The sequence below is a fragment of the Acipenser ruthenus genome, chromosome 2 (genome assembly GCF_902713425.1).
Source record: "Acipenser ruthenus chromosome 2, fAciRut3.2 maternal haplotype, whole genome shotgun sequence".
NCBI classification, from domain to species: Eukaryota; Metazoa; Chordata; class Actinopteri; order Acipenseriformes; family Acipenseridae; genus Acipenser; species Acipenser ruthenus.
Window position 1 is genome coordinate 54,150,896 of NC_081190.1, and position 21,811 is coordinate 54,172,706.

Below are 21,811 nucleotides of genomic sequence, written 5' to 3' on the forward strand. Positions count from 1 at the left end.
GTTGCACAACCTTTAGAGGCAATCACTGCAATCAAACGTTTTCTGTAGCTCTCAATGAGACTACAGGTAGTTTGGCCCACTCTTCCTGAGCAAACTGCTCCAGCTGTCTCAGGTTTGATGGGTGCCTTCTCCAGACTGCAAGTTTCAGCTCTTTCCATAGATGTTCGATAGGATTCAGATCAGGACTCATAGAAGGCCACTTCAGAATAGTCCAATGTTTTGTTCTTATCCATTCTTGGATGCTTTTAGCTGTGTGTTTTGGGTCATTATCCTGTTGGAGGACCCATGACCTGCGACTGAGACAGAGCTTTCTGACACTGGGCAGTACGTTTCGCTCCAGAATGCCTTGGTAGTCTTGAGATTTAATTGTGCCCTGCACAATTTCAAGGCACCCTGTGCCAGGCGCAGCAAAGCAGCCCCAAAACATAACCAAGCCTCCTCCATTTTTCACTGTAGGTATGGTGTTCTTTTCTTTGAAAGCTTCATTTTTTCATCTGTGAACATAGAGCTGATGTGACTTGCCAAAAAGCTCCAGTTTTGACTCATCTGTCCAAAGGACATTCTTCCAGAAGGATTGTGGCTTGTCAATATGCATTTTAGCAAATTCCAGTCTGGCTTTTTTATGTTTTTCTGTCAAAAGTGGAGTCCTCCTGGGTCTTCTTCCATGGAGCCCACTTTCGCTCAAAAAGCGACGGATTGTGCGATCAGAAACTGACGTACCTTCACCTTGGAGTTCAGCTTGTATCTCTTTGATTTTCCTCTTGCGGCCGCGCCCAGGGAGGTTGGCTACAGTTCCATGGACCTTAAACTTCTTAATAATATTTGCAACTGTTGTCACAGGAACATCAAGCTGCTTGGAGATGGTCTTGTAGCCTTTACCTTTACCATGCTTGTCTATTATTTTCTTTCTGATCTCCTCAGACAACTCTCTCCTTTGCTTTCTCTGGTCCATGTTCAGTGTGGTGCACACAATGATACCAAACAGCACAGTGACTACTTTTCTCCATTTAAATAGGCTGAATGACTGATTACAAGATTGGAGACATGTGTGATACTAATTAAAGAAACTAATTAGTTTGAAATATCACTATAATCCAATTATTTATTATCTTTTCTAAGGGGTACCAACAAATGTGTCCAGGCCATTTTAGAATATCTTTGTAGAATAAGCAATAATTCATCTCTTTTCACAGCTTCTTTGCTTTATTCTATGACATACCAAAGGCATGCAAGTATACATGATAAAATAGCTTTTAATTTCATCACTTTTCAGGAGGAATGAAGCATTATTTCAATGAGCTGTAAGGGTACCAACAAATTTGAGCACGTCTGTACATATCTGCATTTTTCTGAGATGGCATCAAGAGGCTGCAAGCATCCAGCAGACACATTTTGCTATGTTTGCAGCCAATTTATCAAGACAAGAGCGAAAAAGTACTCAGTGGAAGCATCTGCTAAGATGTGTGAGGCCTACAAGGCATATTTCGGCATGCCTGTCGGGGATCAAGACAAACCCTAGGCACCTCATTTCACCTGCGAGCACTGCAAAACAACTCTGGAAGGTAAGATGGACAATTGTTGCTCGGAATTTTATGTTATAAAATTTGTTAATTTTTAAAATTGTAAAAGTTTTTAATTTTAAAATGTTTTACAATTTTCAATGTTATTGAAAAAATATATCATATAAGAAAAATGTTTCGAGAATCTCTTACACATTAGTCATGGGTGAAATAAATGTATTTGTGTAGGATGGTACAGAGGGGAAAAGAGAGCCATGAAGTTCGCTATCCCAAGAATTTGGCGGGAACCCACTGACCACTCAAGCAACTGCTACTTCTGCATGGTGGACCCTTCCAAACGTCGGACTGGCAAGAATGCACCTGCTATCATGTATCCGGACCTTCCTTCATCCATCGCCCCGGTGCCACGCTGCCATGAGCTCCCCGTACCCACTCCTCCGGAGAGAGAGCAGCCATCTTTAGAAGAGAGCAGCAAGTCAGAGAGCGAGGAAGACGTTGTAGATCCAGATGACAATTTCAGAGGTGGAGCTGAGGAGAGAAACCCATACTACCCCAACCAAAAAGACCTCAACGACTTGATTAGAGATCTTGGTCTCACCAAGTCCAATGCCGAGCTTTTGACGTCTAGGCTCAAGCAGTGGAACTTGTTGGATGAAAGTGTGCAAGTCGCAGATCAGTGGAAGCGTCACCAACCTTTTTCCAGCTTCTTCACCCGTCAAGATGGGCTCTGCTTCTGCCACAATGTGACCAGTCTGTTCGAGACAATCGGAATTGCCTGTAACCAGAATGAGTGGCGCCTCTTCATTGACAGCTCATCCAGGAGCCTCAAAGCCGTGCTGCTCCATAATGGTAACAAGTACCCGTCTCTTCCCCTGGCTCACTCGGTGCACCTCAAAGAGGATTACAACAACATCAAGACCTTGCTGGACGCCTTGAAGTATGAGGAGTACGGCTGGGAGGTCATAGGAGACTTCAAAATGGTGGCATCCCTGATGAGTCTCCAAGGCGGTTTTACCAAGTTTCCCTGCTATCTTTGCCTTTGGGACAGCAGGGACACCAAGGCGCACTACCACAGGCGGGACTGGCCACAGCGGACCGAGTTCTCTGTGGGGAGGAACAACGTCAAGTGGGAGCCACTGGTGGACCCCCGGAAGGTGCTGATGCCACCACTGCACATCAAATTGGGCCTTATGAAACAATTTGTCAGAGCTCTAGATAAGGAGTCGGCAGCCTTCAAGTACCTTCAAGACTTCTTCCCTAAGCTGTCTGAGGCAAAGGTCAAAGCCGGTGTCTTCGTCGAACCACAGATAAAGAAGATCCTGGAGTGCAATGAATTCCCCAAGAAGCTCACTAGTAAGGAGAAAGTGGTTTGGAACAGATTTGTCGCAGTGGTTCGGGGCTTCCTGGGCAATCACAAGGCCGAAAACTATGTGGCGCTGGTTGAGACTCTGGTGAAGAACTACGGCACAATGGGCTGTAGGATGTCCCTCAAAGTCCATATCCTTGATGCTCATCTTAATAAATTCAAGGAGAACATGGGAGCGTACTCGGAGGAGCAAGGCGAGCGCTTCCACCAGGATATACTGGACTTTGAACGCCGCTACCAAGGACAGTATAACGAGAACATGATGGGAGACTACATTTGGGGGCTGATTCGTGAAAGTGATTTACAGTATAATCGTAAATCTCGAAAAACTACTCACTTCTAAATCTTTTGTAGTCATTTTTGTATTACTCTAGTATAAATACATGTTAATTTGGATTCATATGTTGTTTTTTTCTGACTTTATGTGAACGAAAAGACACACATTCGCCTGTTTTCTCATTGGAAATAGGTAAATTTCAAAATATCACTGTCCTGGTCACAAAAGCAAAGTTTGTAGGGAATAATAGCCATTTTCTATACTTTTGAGGCATAAGCAATTAGGAAATAACACTTACTACCCAGGAACAAAAATTGTGTTACATAGTGTAATAATAACAAATAGCTAAATAGAAATAAAAATATGAAAAAGCTACAAGATCATAAGAAATTTTATGACGGGAACAAGCTATTCAGCCCATCAGAGCTCACAATTTCCCTATAAACTAAATTGTGTGTCTAGCAGCTAGAAATATCACTAGGTATTATCGCTAATTTATTCTATTAATTCTATTCTATTTTTTTTAATTTAAAATGAAATAAACAAGCCTGCTGTGTAATTTGAACTTTTCTTACATTTCAGAAAAATACGTAACAGAAGTGTTTTTATTTCTTTTTCGTACCTGAGTACGTATGTCAAAGCTGCTCAATAAAGCCCCCTCTGCACATGCACGAAGACCCCGCCTCCGAGGGTATAAAGTGCCATGAGCAGGAGGGTTTTAGCGCCAATTTTCTATTCAAGCCCACAGTGTTGGAGTGAACGCAGTTAACTCGAAAGGTAATGGATAACATTTCTATTTCAGGGAACCAGGGTTATGATATATAACCTAACGTTCCCTTTCAAGCTTGAAATGTTATCCCTTACTGATTGATAGTATACCCAAGCGGTCGCAAGTGCTGGACTTGTGGTATATGTGCTAAAAGGGGTAGACCGGGAGGCTGCCCTTGGCACTTGCCCCAAAACCAGGGTTTTGGGGATCTAAGACATTCAGTCTATAGAACCTTGTGAAAGTATGAGGGATCGCGTTTGAAAAAGTCTCCTGTTGTAGTTATTCAAAATAAGCGCAAATCTCTCAAGTTCAGCAGCTCGATCATGTGATCGATCTCACGTGCACTAAGCTAAACCCTGTGTTTTTACTATGACGGTCAAAATGACAGCCCCGGTAGTTCTAGCTGTAATGTATTATATCCCTGGGTCTACTGATGCTTTAAGATATTTAATACATATATTTAGGAAAAGTCAAAAAGCACAGGCACCTAGCTGCCAAATCAGTGGAGAAAAATGCATTTAAAAAACATGATCGGTCAAAATGACCGCTCCGGTAGTTCTAGTGTTCAAGCTGACACCTCCTGAGACACTAAAATTGTGTCTTGTGGATTCATGACTGTTGTTGTGGTCACGACCCAAAAGGGGGGAGGCCGTGTTTGAACTGTACAGAGTAACCGGTCTGAATGGTGGTGAGCACCCAGGTGTCTGTGGTGCATGATTGCCAATAGTCCAGATAGGCCTGGTGAAACGGGCCCTGGACCTGTGGCAGGTAGTTGCGCATGAGTTTGAGCTGGCTCATGGAGGCCCAGTGCTTGGCCTCTGACAAGGGTCTGCTGGTGAGACACCGTACAGAGCTTATTCATTTGGCTAAGAACTATGCCCACAGAGGACTTGGAGCTACTGTATGTTGTTTGCTCCTCTTGAGGAGGAGGAAGGAAGAAAAGGAATGTTGCTCTTGCATAAAACACATGGGTCTCTTTTATATACTGGCACCGGTTTGGAACCAGATGCAATCACCCAATGCCCATACAGGACGGATTTGGGGTCTCGGTACCAATCAGGGTGCTCTTGGTACTGAGCCATGGAGGCGGGGTGGTGCGCAGAAAAGTGAATGTTGTGCGGGGACAACTTGGCAAGAATATACATCTTACACCAGCGATTTGATGAAGGGGCCGATATCTGCTAGCTGACTAGTTTCCCAATAATAGCCTGGGGAGACGTCCTCCCCGGCTGGTCAACTGTAATCAACACAACCCCACAGTGTAGCTATGATAGCCTTTAACACTAGCGTGTGTCTTGTCCTAAAGCAGAAGTTGCTGATAAATCAAGCAGCAGGAGCTAGGGGCTGTCTGTGTGCAGATGCTATGTAGCCTAGGAACTGGGAGGCAGGCCACTTCTGCACTGAATCATTCTAGTTATACAGATATTACTATCTCTCACTTTTGGCGCTAGAGGGATAGAAATTGTATCTACTTTCATTTCCTAATGAAAATAAATGGAAGAAAAAACTCCAGAGGAGTGCAGCAGCAAGGAGTTAGCCCAGAGGGGAGAACTGCATCCCAGGGAAGGGGCAGGGAAGCCAACCGACTTCCAGTGGTGCACAAGGCCGTGGTGGGAAGTAACCAGAACCGAGGGCTAAAGGTGCAGAAAACACGCAAAAGTATGATATATACTATAAGTATGATATACACACGAAAGTATGATAAATGTTTGCATTTAAAACTGTTATTACAACTATTATTAGATTCACACAACATGACAAAACAAACAATAATATAATCTGAGTAGTCAAAGCAACTTCTATAGAATTAAATATAAGAGATTCTCTCAAAATCTCATAGCTTGTCTCATAACTATAAGTTGTATGCAATTACAATGAGAACTCTTCCCTAGTTCCCCATGAACAAAAACAAACAAGAAACAAACATGAAGTCGTGGTTCTTAAAAAGCAATGCTCCATTCCTGAAATATCACTGTGGCAGAGCAGGGCTCTGCCCTTAGAAATACTGGCAGGGAAGGAGTTAAATTCTCCTCCCTGCCCAGCTTGATTGCTTCAGGTGGGAGCAATCCACCAATTAATTATTCAATTATTACTCAGCCACTTGGCATAAAAGGAGGCCTCAGCCTCCCAGTTGGGGAGAGAGAGTTCTGGAAGGAGAAGAAGTGTTTGTCTGTGTGTGCTATTTTGTTAGTTTTGGTCCAGTGAAGGCAACGCCCAGCCTGGAAACTTATTTGAAACCTTTTTGTTTGGCCCTCGTGCCTGTTTATTTTGTATTTTTGTGAATTAAAAACTTTATTTTGAACTTTAAACTGTCTCTGAGCCTCAACCTCTGTCATCCTTGTCACAATCACATTCCGCATCTTATACCTCATTTCCACTGGTATGTGACGATCATGGGGCCATCCTTCCGAGCGGTCCTGAGCCCCAGAAAAAAAATGTTGCCCTTTAAAAGAAAATGAAATCCCAGGCGACAGGTACAGTCTTTATTCATATAATACTGTAGTACTATAACTTTTTATAGGGAATGCAAATTGTCACATCACTCCTAGTTTATACCAGGTTGTATTTATATTTTCCAATAAAATGTACCTTTCTTTTGGTATAAAACATGTCAGTGGTCAGCAGGTGGATCAGAGCTTTAATTTAGTTAATTTTAGATATTCTTAATGTTATCTTATTTATTACTGTTTTGTTGGATTTGGGATATCTTTATTTAGTCTCACTGTTTCTATGGAATTTCCTTATTACTTATTTTGTTTGAAATCTTTACATTTTTAAGAGGTGTAGATGGGCTGGCTGTTTCTACCAAGAGAGCGCCTTTAGACAGGGATAAGACACTGTCAATAGGCGGTCGCGGTTCAACGCGGGCTGAAAACCCTGCCTTTGAACCAGGCCTGCAGAGGGTGCATATGCAGGAGACCCAATGGAAATGTCTGGGAAGCCGCTACCTTCAAGCCCAGAAGTTTCTGCAACATCACTTCTGTGAGTTCTCTGTAGAGCTGAAAAAGCTCCAAATATTCTCTGCTCCCTACCGTCCGACAAAGTGGACGGCATGACTCTGGAGTCCAAGCACAGTCCTAGATAGGAGACTGTTTGAGAAGGAGTGAACTGGCTCTTCCATGATTCACTGTAAGGCCTAACCATTGAGAAGGCATGGGGAGCTAGGGAGAGGCCAAATGACAAGACACGAAACTTGTATGTTGTTCCCTGAAAGGCGAACCGTAGGTACTTCCTGTGCACTGGTTTTATGGGCATGTGGAAATAGGCGTCTTTGAGGTCCACCTGGTCTGATTGACTGCAAAAGCTGTTGCATCGTCAACATTTTGAACCTCCTTCGGCTCAGATATAGGTTGACCTGTCTGTCAAGGCCACCATCCCACTTGGGCGTTAGGAAGTACCTGGAGTAGAACCCTTCCTCAAACTGGAGAGGGTCTATCATGCGAATGGCCCATTTTTACAGCAGAGCTGCTTCCTCCTGGACACCACAGTGACGTCTTGCAAGTCCGAGACTGTTGCAGTCATGCCCGGAAAGGGAGAGGTACCGTGCTTCAATTGCAGAGAATAGCCGGTTTGAACGGTAGTAAGCACCCAGATGTCCGTAGTGCACTGACGCCAATATTGAAAGATAGCTGAAAAGGGGCCCTGGGCCTGTGGCAGCAAACTCCTAGGGCTGCTGCTCAGCTTGTGGCTTAGCCTGCAGCTTCTGTCTCTGTGCAGGGCAGTGAAATCTGGTGTAATCGGGGCATTTAATAGCGGTGCCTTGTCCCTGTCAGACACGCATGCCCTGGGAAAGCCAAAGCCTACCCACATCCTGCCCGTTGAGCTTTGACACACGGAGCTCATCCAGCTGTTGTGGTGAGGGCCTATGGTTCTCAGAAAGACCTCAGCAATGGCACTTGTAGGCTACCAGGATGCTATTGTAATTACCCAGCCTTGTGGCAAACATACTGGCTAAATAGGCGCACTTGAGGATCACCTCAGAGACCTGGCACTGCTTGTTGGGGCAGGTAGCGTCCTTGGACAGAAGCGTTAAATTAGACACCTGGACCAAGGCGGCAACAGAAGCCTCCACCGGTGGAAAATGGGCCAGGCCCAGTTTCTCCGCATCATGCACCCTATAGAGGGTGTCCATCGACTGGGAAACAGCAGGAGCTGTTGCCGGGTGATTCCAGGAAGACTGGATTTCAAAAAGAAAATCTGGATTCACTGGTGGGGACACGGGAAAGATGGTAGGCTAATCATCGAAAATCGACTGCCTTGTTTTGCCTTATGTAGGCCAGAGCACTTGCAAAATTGCAGTGGCCCTCTTGATCAACAGCAGAAGCTCTGCCAATAGGGAGAGCTTAACTGCAGGGGATGCGCTGTCAGACTCCACGTCCTCATTCAGGAATGGCAGCTCCTGTTCACCCAATCTTGAAAGGAAAAATGGCACTGTGATCTGTGAGCGCAGTCCTCTTGTACGCTCGGGGATGGGGCATGACTGTGCCACAGGCTCGCTGATCAGCTTTGGTATATCATATTCAGGTTTTGGGTCTTTAGGAGGTAAATACCCATACAGTAATGGTTACATTTCATACTTGAAAGGTAACTGGTTAATATATGTTGATTTACATACCTCCAGACTGTGGATGATAAATCACTGAAATCTCAGCACCGAGCTGAGCTCTACATTTAGATCACTCAATAAACCCATAGCATCAAATCCTGTTGCTGAAAAATATTTTAATACAAAATACTTCTCAAATAATTATAGTAGTTATAGCCTTTCTTTGGAAAATTAATTGATTTTAAGTTAAGAATCATACATCTTTTACCGGTCACATATATGTATGAAGTTCATGTTACCTGTAGTGATTCTGATAGTCGCAATGCTGAGTAACCAAAAAACAAAACACATATTAACTTACTTAATTTAATTAGTTGTTTTGACACAACTTTAAAATCTTGTTTGTGCTATGAGGGAATCTTAATAGATATTTAACAAAGAATTACATTTAACTATCCTTGAAGATATGAAAAAGCACAGATGACCAGTGGAATGCTCCAGTTACATCTGTTGTAAACCCAGATGTCCACGATTGTGTAATTGGAAACTGTGATTTGAAGCCTTGCATAAAAACATAAGAAACATTATTAACAAGAGGAGTCCATTCAGCCAATCTAAGCTTGTCCGGTTCCTAATAGCTGATTAATCTCAGAACATTGTCATGTTGGGTCTTAAAGGATCCAAGTGATTCTGCCTCAACAGTATGACTAGGTAGCCTATTCCATACCCTCACCACTCTTTGGGCCTTACTAAATGACGGTAAATGACCAGAATTACCACGTGGCATGGGGATGCCACACTGCACGCAAAAATGAAGCAGCGGTCGCTCTATTCACTAAGCTAATTATATGCACAAATAAAGCAAGCTAAATGATTCATTTGCAAGTTGTCACATCGCACGGAATTCAGCACACGGAATTATGCACAAGGTTTACACACACTTTATTATAGTATATACAGGGTGATTAGAAAGTAAGTTTACCACATCAACTGTGCTGCGTTGGTGTGGTAAACTTACTTTATAATCACCCTGTATATAAGGGTGCTCAAAAGAAAAGGCAAGTACAGTTCTGAGTTTGTCACAATGACAGTGATTGAGGAATCTAAAGTTTACAGACTAGGAGCTTAATGTATTAGCAGAAGTGGCAGGGAATTATGAAAGGCTTGTTGGTGCTGAATCAGCGAGAACATTAACTTCAATGAAATATTAAGGACAAAATAAATGTGCTCCGTAGGAGGAGGGCGGGGGTCTTGTCTCAAATCACAGCGTCCTGCGAGACCGTCAAAGCAGAGAAAGTAATTGTTAATGGAACATTTATGTTTACTCTGCAAATCAAATACATATTTGTTTGTTCAACTTGATCTCCCTCTGATTTATTTTGTAATATTAATCAAAAGTCAGCAAAGCACTCGCTCAGTCAATTAAAAGTTCACTATTTACATTTCAAAAGGTGTTTGGCGAAACGTCACTTTAACATTAGATGCCGTTTAATTGCTTGTATTTATGACTTCAATTCACAGTCTGTGTACATTAATTTATTGGACCTTTACAGTTTCATTTCTATATTTTAAAGCTATTTTAAACATAGCCTACTTAAGTATCACACATACAAGGTGACTATATAAATATATTAACATAGCCGAAATTGCTGCATATGGTATGAAAGGTGTCGACTTGTAGCTTTGGGGATGGGGGTAAGTGCTCCTGGTAGTGCATTGTTAACAGCTGTTATGTAGAATGCAGCATGCAGCAATCAGTGTACACACTTTCCCAGGGCTATACTGCAGTAGACGACCAGATCTACCTAAACATCTGAAGTGACTTTTTAACACTCCAAAATGTACGCTCAATAACAGAGCATGTAGTCATGTGTGCTGTATTGTACCGAATCTCTGCCTGCGTTCTGAGGTCCAACAACGGTGTATAGCAGCCAGGGTCTGATCCTGTAACCAGCATCACCTATGACATTAACAATGTTAGCAAAGTGTCCATGCTTCCTATCAGTGCCCTATGAAACACTTATACATTACTTACCAAGAAGCCAACCAGCTCCATATACACCTGCTTCGTAATCTTCATATATCCCAGAATGTCTGAGTCGGGTGCTACGCCAGGATAGCTGGCGACCACATCAAGAATCCCATTTTGCTGCCTTTTTAATCCCAAAATATTAAACACGGGAGAAACGTTAACTACAAACCTGAAATGACTAATCTGAAGCTTTTGTGTTTCTGTTTATACACAATGTACAGCTCTGAACGCTATCTTCTGTTGAAATTAATTTAGCTTTTTTTTTATTATTATTTGTCGCCCGTCTGCATTTTTTATGTTAATCATACACTGCAAGCCAATACATCAACAATATCTAAACAACCATTTTAAACTTCCCGTCTCTGACTCGCATGTTACGTCATTGTACAGTATGAGGAATTCACCAATCATGAAACCGGTATTTGTTTGACCCCATTGCCGTAGTAACCATAGTAAACTGCATTGAAGCTGGACCGTGTACAGCTATTGTAGCGCTGCTAAGTTCTACTTAATAAAAGTATGACATGAACAGGGGAGGTGAAGAGTAGTGTAAAATACTGCAAGGAAAATAAATTGTAAACTTGGTTGCTTTTCTGGAAGGAGAATCTGCCCCTAACGAACACGTCATCAGCAAGCGCATAAAGGTTCAGTGTGTTGTAACAAACCTAATCCTTAAGCAACATCCAATAACTAGTATTTTGTGACGGAATTACAGGTAAACTACCCTGAATAATATAAACTCTCCAAAGTAGTAGGATTGCACGACAGAACCCAGAAAAAATGCTGGGTAAGGCAGGATTATTTACAACACATAGAAAATATTAAGAAAATTAAATCAGAAGACAGCACCAGAATTCAGATGTTATTGAATATGTGTGGAAGATTATACTTGTCGTCAACAGAGGTATCAAACATTTGATGTACATGAGTTTTAATCAGACAGCATTTGGACCATTCACAAATGTTCAGCAGAGACCACATTAATACTAATCATATAGGACAGATCAAGCATTTAGTAAATGTACAACCTAACATGCCCATGTTGATTAAAGTGTTTCACAGAGTCCATCAGGCAGTCCTTATAGAAAAAAATGTCCATGAAACAACCACAAGCAATACTTTAAAAGTCCCAGGCTGTTATATCAGGTCCATATTGAGAATGCAGGTTGAACCAGTAAAGTTTAAACACAAAACAAAAAAAAAACAACAAAAACCAAAATGAGACTTCTATGCGAGGTGCTCGTTAAACCCCGATAAATAACCAAAATGATAATAATCCCAAACAGTCAGAACAAAACAGATAATCCAGCAGCGGAAAAATAAGATTCCTCCCCATCAGTGGATCTCACCCAGTTCTTCCTTGGTCCTGTCGAGCTTGGAGTTTCCAACCAGGTAAGGAGACAAAAAGTGATGATTTGGATAATAAATGGATTAGTCACCGTTGTTGCTCTTAGGATAAAAAATAAACAATTTGAATGATGTAGATAGTATCCATTGGGCAGGCGATTAGATAACTGGTTACTTTCCAACTGGAAAATGGCAGATTAGAAAAAATACACTGTTTCTAACAACCAACCGATCATTGCTTCCCGATCTCTCTTTTATAGACAGCAACCTCCTTCAAAAAACCCTGCTCTTTCCTCCAAACACTCTGCATCCACACAAAACCACACCCGAAAAAGAATCACCCAGAAAAGGAACCACCCCCTTCCCAGGAAGTAATAGCCATATTTAAAGGGCTCCCAATTAAGATACTTAGACAATGATAAATCAAGCTCAATAAGCCCTTTGCCAAGGCAATTAGCAACACCTGACTCTAATTAGAACTTCCATGTGGAAATTTAGGAAAAGATCATTCAGTTAAAACAAGAGAGACCAGTGCAGAGATAAACCCCTTACCAAAAACTGACAGTAAATTGATATAGTTTCACCTAAGTTTTACCTTATGAATCTGAAAGGCCCACTTTAGAAACGAGGACAAAATTACTTATTTAGCAATTTAATAGAGAATTAACTTAACCTGGCCAGGTATTCTGATACTCAATTAAGAGCAGCAGGCAGCAAATTACTTATGCTGCATTCATGTTGCTAGTGCTACAGTGTTTTTCTCCCATGTCACTTCTTTTGTTTCAGCCTCTCAGTCAAGCACTGGGAAGCTGAAATGGGAGTCGACCGCTTACAGCCTGGAGGCTACCCTCAGCCACGGATTCCCTGAGGTTTCCCCCTGTCTCTCTCCCTGACTCTTCTTCTTGCTCTCCTGTGCAGCTCTTCTGCTGGTTCTTTGACAACACCTGATTTCAATAAGCGGTATTTTTAACACACGCTAAGGCACCAAGTAAAGTTAGCACCCTTAAGTGAATATGGTTTGCATATCAAATACCTCCCTCGAGGTATTTTGTGATGTAATTTGCATACATTTCCACCCATTAACATTATTCATTATATTTACAGTGCCTTGCGAAAGTATTCGGCCCCCTTGAACTTTGCGACCTTTTGCCACATTTCAGGCTTCAAACATAAAGATATGAAACTGTAATTTTTTGTGAAGAATCAACAACAAATGGGACACAATCATGAAGTGGAACGAAATTTATTGGATATTTCAAACTTTTTTAACAAATAAAAAACTGAAAAATTGGGCGTGCAAAATTATTCAGCCCCCTTAAGTTAATACTTTGTAGCGCCACCTTTTGCTGCGATTACAGCTGTAAGTCGCTTGGGGTATGTCTCTATCAGTTTTGCACATCGAGAGACTGAAATTTTTGCCCATTCCTCCTTGCAAAACAGCTCGAGCTCAGTGAGGTTGGATGGAGAGCATTTGTGAACAGCAGTTTTCAGTTCTTTCCACAGGTTCTTGATTGGATTCAGGTCTGGACTTTGACTTGGCCATTCTAACACCTGGATATGTTTATTTGTGAACCATTCCATTGTAGATTTTGCTTTATGTTTTGGATCATTGTCTTGTTGGAAGACAAATCTCCGTCCCAGTCTCAGGTCTTTTGCAGACTCCATCAGGTTTTCTTCCAGAATGGTCCTCTATATGGCTCCATCCGTCTTCCCATCAATTTTAACCATCTTCCCTGTCCCTGCTGAAGAAAAGCAGGCCCAAACCATGATGCTGCCACCACCATGTTTGACAGTGGGGATGGTGTGTTCAGGGTGATGAGCTGTGTTGCTTTTACGCCAAACATAACGTTTTGCATTGTTGCCAAAAAGTTCGATTTTGGTTTCATCTGACCAGAGCACCTTCTTCCACATGTTTGGTGTGTCTCCCAGGTGGCTTGTGGCAAACTGTAAACGACACTTTTTATGGATATCTTTAAGAAATGGCTTTCTTCTTGCCACTCTTCCATAAAGGCCAGATTTGTGCAGTATACGACTGATTGTTGTCCTATGGACAGAGTCTCCCACCTCAGCTGTAGATCTCTGCAGTTCATCCAGAGTGATCATGGGCCTCTTGGCTGCATCTCTGATCAGTCTTCTCCTTGTATGAGCTGAAAGTTTAGAGGGACGGCCAGGTCTTGGTAGATTTGCAGTGGTCTGATACTCCTTCCATTTCAATATTATCGCTTGCACAGTGCTCCTTGGGATGTTTAAAGCTTGGGAAATCTTTTTGTATCCAAATCCGGCTTTAAACTTCTCCACAACAGTATCTCGGACCTGCCTGGTGTGTTCCTTGTTCTTCATGATGCTCTCTGCGCTTTAAACGGACCTCTGAGACTATCACAGTGCAGGTGCATTTATACGGAGACTTGATTACACACAGGTGGATTCTATTTATCATCATTAGTCATTTAGGTCAACATTGGATCATTCAGAGATCCTCACTGAACTTCTGGAGAGAGTTTGCTGCACTGAAAGTAAAGGGGCTGAATAATTTTGCACGCCCAATTTTTCAGTTTTTTATTTGTTAAAAAAGTTTGAAATATCCAATAAATTTCATTCCACTTCATGATTGTGTCCCACTTGTTGTTGATTCTTCACAAAAAATTACAGTTTCATATCTTTATGTTTGAAGCCTGAAATGTGGCAAAAGGTCGCAAAGTTCAAGGGGGCCGAATACTTTCGCAAGGCACTGTATATGACTCGAAAGCGGTACTTTTTCCATGCACTAGGTTGCCTGCCACTGGTTAGTGGCTACAGCAGGAGTACAAAGCATGCATTAAAGGAGCTTATTGTGTGCAAAACACGTTACCACTGTTTAGTGAATCAGGCCCTGTGTGTGAAGAAGTGTCTGTCCTTAGTCTGTCTCCACTTCATTTTCAACTGTGTCCTCTGGTCTTTGTTTCTGTATGTTTCTAAAGGCTTCAATCATGTCGCCTTAATTACAATGCTGTGAAAAAGTATTTGCCCCATCTGATTTTCTGCATTTTTGCATATTTTTGACACTGAATGTTATCAGATCTTCAACCAAAACCTAATATTAGATAAAAGGAACCCTGAGTGAACAAGTAACACAAAAATTTGATACATATTTCATTTATTTATTAAAGAAAGTTATGCAACACCCAATGCCCCGTGTGAAAAAGTAATCGTCCCCTTAGACTCAATAACTGGTTACGCCAACTTTAGCAGCAATAACTGCAACCAAACACTTCCTGTAGTTATTGATTAGGCTCTCAAAGCACCGTGGAGGAATTTTGGCCCCCTCCTCCATGCAGAACTGCTTCAACTTAGTGACATTTGTGGATTTTCGAGCATGAACTGCTCGTTTCAGGTCCTGCCACAACATCTCAATGGGGTTTAGGTCTGGACTTTGACTAGGCCATTCCAAAACTTTAAACTTCTTGTTCTTCAACCATTCTGATGTAGACTTGCTTGTGTGTTTCGGATCATTGTCTTGCTGCATGACCCAGCTGCGCTTCAGCTTCAGCTCACAGACGGATGGCCTGACATTCTCCTGTAGAATTCTCTGATACAGAGCAGATTCATGGTTCCTTCAATGATGGCAAGGCGTCCAGGTCCTGATGCAGCAAAGCATCCCCAAACCATGACACTACCACCACCATGCTTGACCACTGGTATGAGGTTCTTACTGTGGAATGCAGTTTTTGGTTTTCGCCAGACATAACGGGGTCCATGTCGGCCAAAAAGTTCCACTTTTGACTCATCTGTCCATAGAACATTGTTCCAGAACTCTTGAGGATCATCCAGGTGCTTTTTGGCAAACTTGAGAAGAGCATTCATGTTCTTCTTAGTGAGCAATGGTTTCCGCCTTGCTACTCTGCCATGAATCCCATTTTTGCCCAGTGTCTTTCTGATGGTGGAGTCATGAACACTGACCTTAGCCGAGGCGAGAGAGGCCTGCAGATCCCTGGATGCTGTTCTTGGGTTCTTTGTGACTTCCTGGACGATTTTACGCCTTGCTCTTGGAGAGATTTTGGCAGTATGGCCACTCCTGGGACGATTCACTACTGTCCCAAACTTTCTCCATTTGGACAATATGGCTCTGATTGTGGTTCGGTGGAGCCCCAGAGCCTTAGAAATGGCTTTGTAACCCTTTCCAGACTGATAGGCATCAACAACTTTTTCCGGAGGTCTTCAGGAATTTCTTTTGTTTGTGGCATGATGTGCCTCTAGAACCTGTGTGCTGACAACTTCACTCTGATGGTAAGGGCCAAAGTTAGTCAGATTTATATTGGGCAGGGCTGGCCCAAATCAGGCCTAGCTGTTAACCAAAGTACTCAAACAGCTTAATTGTGTTGAGTTAACTGGGGGGGGGGGGGGGGGGAATAACTTTTTCACACCTGAAGATTGTATGTTTGATTACCTTTGCACACCAAACAAATGAAAGAAGCACCAAACTTTGGTGTCATTTTTTCTCTCAGACTCCCTCTATATACTACTACATCCCACAAAAAAATCTGACCAGATACCAGGTGAAAAATGTGCAAAAATGCAGAAAATCAGACAGGGGGCAAATACACGGCACTGTAGATCAAACTTGTGATAATTACGACTTGAAGATGTAATACTTGATTATCTCATATTCTTTTATGTAACATCTGAAATGTATATTGTTATATTTAAATACTACATCTCCCAAGCCAATTTCAGTCAGGATGGACAAGACATCAGGTCTTACAGAGCTTGACAGAGGGTTGATAATAATATAATAATGTCCTTCTTTGAATACCCTGGGAGCCACCCTATTGACAGTGTTTACATTTTTTGTCCATCCCCCGTAACTGTGAGATATATACTGATTTTAGTCTCAAATGATTTGAACACACCATACATTGCAGTTTCTTAAAACACAAACATCAGTACACCAAAAGCTGTGCAACTTTGTTGAGATTTGTTTTTATTATTTTATTGAAAAAATATAAAATGTCATATCTTACACTACAAAAACATGTACACAACCAAAATGGAGGGCGGGAAACAAAAACAATAAATACAACAAAGCTATTTATTTTCTATACTTTTAAGTAAAAGTATGATTTAAGTAAATCATTAGAACTAGGGTAAAAGACGTATTGAATGACTTTTACAGGTGAACATGTCACTGCAGATACAATATCCTTTTTCTTTAACTACTTTGACTGTTCAGTATTGTGCATTTTCCCCAAATACACAAAGTAGTATTTGTAAGCAATCCAAAAGGATTCAAATAGTAAGATTTAAAATGGGTAATGAAACATACATTGACAATTTCACAACTCTTCACAGTTATTTTTTAAAAGCATTACCACAATTACCAAAGTCAGTCTCTGCAGAAGCACTAGATACAATTGGCAGTTTCAAAGGCAGGAGTTTTAGTGCGTACCTACCACACAGCAGCAGAGGGCATTGGAGAGTGTCTACAGCTCCCCTTACCGACCTTTGGTAAGGGGCTTTGATCCAACTCTGCTTATCATTGCCCTATACATACAGACTTATTGTTAGAGATTGTTTTAATCTTTTAAATGAATACATTGAATAATTAGGTTATTGTTGATATTAATAAAGGTAGAAATAATATATGGGTGTCAGATACCACTTTGATAAGCAAAACATTGTCTGCACCAGTGGAGCCTGTATGATTTATGACAAAGGGCTACAGTAATTTTTATTACATTGTAAAGTATATAGAAACTTGTACTCTCTTTAACCACTGGTAACTCAGAAAACCATTGTTTTGGTTAAAAACAATGACATGGAATTCCTCATAGGATTTCCCCTCAAAATCAGATTGTAGTCCCTTTCTCATACTGAAATCAATGTGATATTGCTATAGTCTATCATCTGAATTTAAAAAAGGCCTTTAAATCTTGAAAAAAGCTCAACTCCCGAGAGAAAAAATATTGTGTTTTTGGGACAGACAAGGTCCTAATACATCCTTCTAAGGTGGATACGTCATTTGCAACGTGGTAAAATAAAAACATTACGGCTTTTTTTCATGTAATTTACCTGAAATTAATATTTTTAAGTCAGGTGTGGTTGTAAAACAAATGGCAGTAACTACAGTTTTACACATTGGATTAACACAAAAGTGGTATCATTGCATTGAACAAGACCTGTGTTTTTATTGAATATATCACAGTGGGGTAATATGATCATGTGACATTATCAGAGGTCAAAGGGCACAGAGTAATGTTTTGATGCTTTTTTTATATTTTTTAGTTCTAATGGCTGAAGAATGTGTTCCACCTGAGCTAGAAGTGTTTAAGAAGGTTCATCATATTCCGCAGATTATGTGTCAGTTTTTTACCAAAAAGATTTGATCTTACCTTACTGTTCGGTTTTGGCAGGGTGTCACAAATGTCAGTTTTTGACATAAATGTGCATGGTTTTTCGAACATTCCATGACAGTGTCAACCTGCGGTGCAGAATTCTGATTGTTTCAAGCCCTTGCAAGTTATACATCTATGGAAAGCTTTTTTGCCTCCACTTTTATATTACACATCAATATTTTTAAGGTAGAAGATATATTTGAATAATTATTGCTCTAACAGAAATTATTGTATCCTTCAAAGGTACCCACTTTAGGTCTCTCAGCAGTATCAGCCATAAACTTCCTCAGTAAAAAAGCATTTTCAGCAGCTATTGAGATTTTTGTTTTCTGAATGTACCGTTACTCAGGAATGACTCTTTTCTATTATACCTTTACAATCAGCCTGTAATTATCTCTAACAGAATATTAATCACAACTTCCAGAGAAATGTCTATTATACAATGCATTATTTATTGCATAATAATAATAATAATAATTATAAATGTGCAGGACATAGGAGGCACATTACTGTTGCTCCATAAAAGCACAGGGGATTCCTTTTCACCTTACTCTTTCTCATCCTCTTCATCACTACTGCAAACAATACTTGGCTGTTCATCATCCTGTATATTGAAAGGGTTAATTGGCACTCCTCGGATGCCATGCAATCACAAGATTCAATACACGAGAGGTTGTTGGCCTTACACTGGCAGGTGATACTGGTGCAAGCTGACACGCCACACTTACAGATTAGGTGCTTTGAACTCAAAAAGTCCCAAAACAGCTCAAAACATTACTCGATGTGCCCTTTGACCTCTGATAATGTCACATGATCATATTACCCCACACTGCGACTTACTCAATAAAAACACAGTTCTTGTTCAATGCAATTATACCACTTTTGTGATAATCCAATGTGTTAATCCAATTTCAGGTAAATTATATGAAAAACTGCTGCATTGCCAAATTTGGTACTACTACCTTATAAGGCAAATAGCCTGACAAAAACAATGGGCATGAAGAACATGAAAAACGAAATAAGTGTAAATGACCAGCTCTAAATATGTGTCTCAGGAACACAGAAGGAATGCCTTGCAAAAGCCAGTTTTATCTTCCTATAAAGTGCAACAAAACTAGGATACTGCATATTTAACAAGTAACCCTTAATGTTTTACAAGTTGCATCATAATTAGCAGCACATATTACACAGGCATCTGTATAAATCCTTCCTGTCATATTCTTTATAGTAAATCCATCTTGGATGCTTAGTCATTAATGAAATGTCTTCATGATGGTTGTGCCCAAAAAAGGAAGACAAATAATCTCTTTCATTTGTAAAACATTCCAGTTCAAGCTTAAACAGAACTGTATACATGGCAGGAAACCTGTGGCAAAGCATTGGAAACAACTCAACTCATTAAAATCTCAAGGAATTGCTTATACATTTAAAGACTATTCAAGCTGGCTGCTTTATGCTTTTGTATAAATATTCTGAAAATAAGCTGAATAAATAACAAGTATATTTTTTACAGAAACGTGTGTAAACGCTTTTTATCCTCAATTCATTTAAATCGCAATAGTATTAATAATAAAAAAAATAAGAATCTTATTGCTGGAACTATGTTGTACTTTTAATAACAGGTAAAACTATATTGTATAACTCATGTTCCAGATAATGCTTTATTTTGATGCTGGAGTGAGATATCAGATACTGTTTTTCATCACGATATGATCAGAAATGTAACTTCTAAAATATCTGGCTATATGGCACTTTTCTCATCCAGAGCAGCTGTTCAGAAAGCAATCGTACTATTAATATACAAACAAAAGAACGTCCCCCATTTATTTTCTTTTGCAACAAATCTATGGCCAAGTATAATAATGTGACCGCTTTTCTTGCCAATTTCAAAGAGCATAACATTCTCAGGGCAGCTCATTATTTTAAGGACGATGACACATTTTTTCAATTTTCCTGATTTCCCAGACATTGAATAGACCAAGTCGTAACACCTTGAGCTGCCTTTAGAAACAGACTGATGTCTATCTGTGCACAAGAAAAACAAAGCCCTTGACCTCCCACTCCCTGCTATTGACACTACCAGCAACCAACCTTTAATATTATATTCTAAGGAGCTATGAATCACACTGCAATAACAACATGGTCCAGCTCTAATATGTTGCAATACCCTACAGCTTCCTTGAAAGTGGGAGGGAGACTTGGTTGCTGTTTTTAAGTTCTCTAGGGTAAGCAAAAATTGAGGGAACTTATTGGATGAAGGGGTGACTGCTGCTGTGCAGTGTTAGCACATTAGACAATGTCAAGATTTTGCACTACCTTCTACTATACCGTCAATAGCATTTGTATTAATGCATTTTATTTATAGTCCTTAAGAAATGGTCAAATAAATAATTCCACAGCAAAAAATCAATATTTCTCAAGTTTATATGTTCATTCCTATTCATAAAGTGGACTAAAAGACCATCTAGCATTTTATAAACATATCATACCCTAACTGCTCACAACCACTTATTATCTGAATCAAGAAGACATAATAAAGTTATAGCACAAATATAAACATAGCAGGCTAGTGGTAGGGTGAAGTCCTGATTTTTTGTGTTTTTTTTTTTATGTTTGTTTTTTTTAACAACATTTCACAAAAAAATGTATACAGTGTGGTAAGGATTAATTCAAGCATGTTATACATTGCTTTCTCTAATGTAATTACCACCATGTCATTGCTTCTTTTGTGTTTTTTCATTTATAACAGAGAATACTAAGAAGAAAGGGAACTTATTATAGTGCTTTTTAATGCAGACCAGTTAAAACATGAAAAAGCAAGCAAACTTCAGTCAATCACTGCTGTTTTGCTGCAAGTTTGAATGTTTGTCTCAAATGTCTGAAAAGCAATCCATTTCAATTAAGTCCTTGGAAGCAACAGTTTCTGTGTTTGGATTGGGAAAACAGCATGGGTGCTATTTACAGTCAGTATAGAAACTGGTGAAGTGGCATTGCTTTTGAAGTTGTAATATAGGAAAAGAGTTACTGTTAATAACATATCAAAGTCAATTTCATATTCCATGTATCTCTGTTCTTCCTGAAGACAGAGACACAAATTGGGGAAGCTATTTGCAAATATTTGCAGGCTGTTGATAGAAGTTTTCTCTTCATTTGAAAAAAGTTCCTTCCCTTTTTTTTTATTATATTCCTAAAACATAAATAGAAGTTCCAGTTCATTAAAAGTGCAAGGTTACTGGCAACTATTGGCCACTCGGTTTACACTGACATTGTGCCGTTCATCATCTGGACTCTCATTTCTTGAATGCTGTTGAGGATCTTTTTCTGATGACCAGCAAGGTTCACACCAACCGTCCTCAAATCACTGTCAAAAACAAAACATGCATATTAAACACAGGCATTATTGACCTGGCAAGCAGATCTGTACGGCTTCATTTTTTTTTTTTTGTTCAGTCAGGCAAATGCCTTCATCTGTGATTTATCATAAATGTGCACTGAGTAATGCAGTTCCAAATTGAGAGACCTTTAAACTGTGTATGTAATGTGCTAGGAAGCTAGGTTAAAATCACCCGCATTTATTATAATCACG

General features: G+C 40.4%; 1 protein-coding gene across 4 annotated transcripts in view; it reads right to left on the bottom strand.

The window, feature by feature from the left end:
- The window catches only part of LOC117409037 (ephrin type-A receptor 5), a 237,040-nt gene that overhangs the window by 31,660 nt on the left and 183,569 nt on the right, over positions 1–21,811 (bottom strand). For 2 of the 4 annotated variants that reach the window (XR_009308251.1, XM_058997144.1), the window contains exon 17: positions 21,491–21,586. Coding sequence is in view for 3 of the 4 variants with exons in the window: in XM_058997144.1 (XP_058853127.1) it covers positions 21,491–21,586 (96 nt within the window). In the remaining variant the exon portion in view is untranslated. Of the gene's footprint in view, positions 1–16,771; positions 21,587–21,811 lie in introns of those variants that run through there. The other 2 variants (XM_058997136.1, XM_058997127.1) reach the window with 1 other exon arrangement.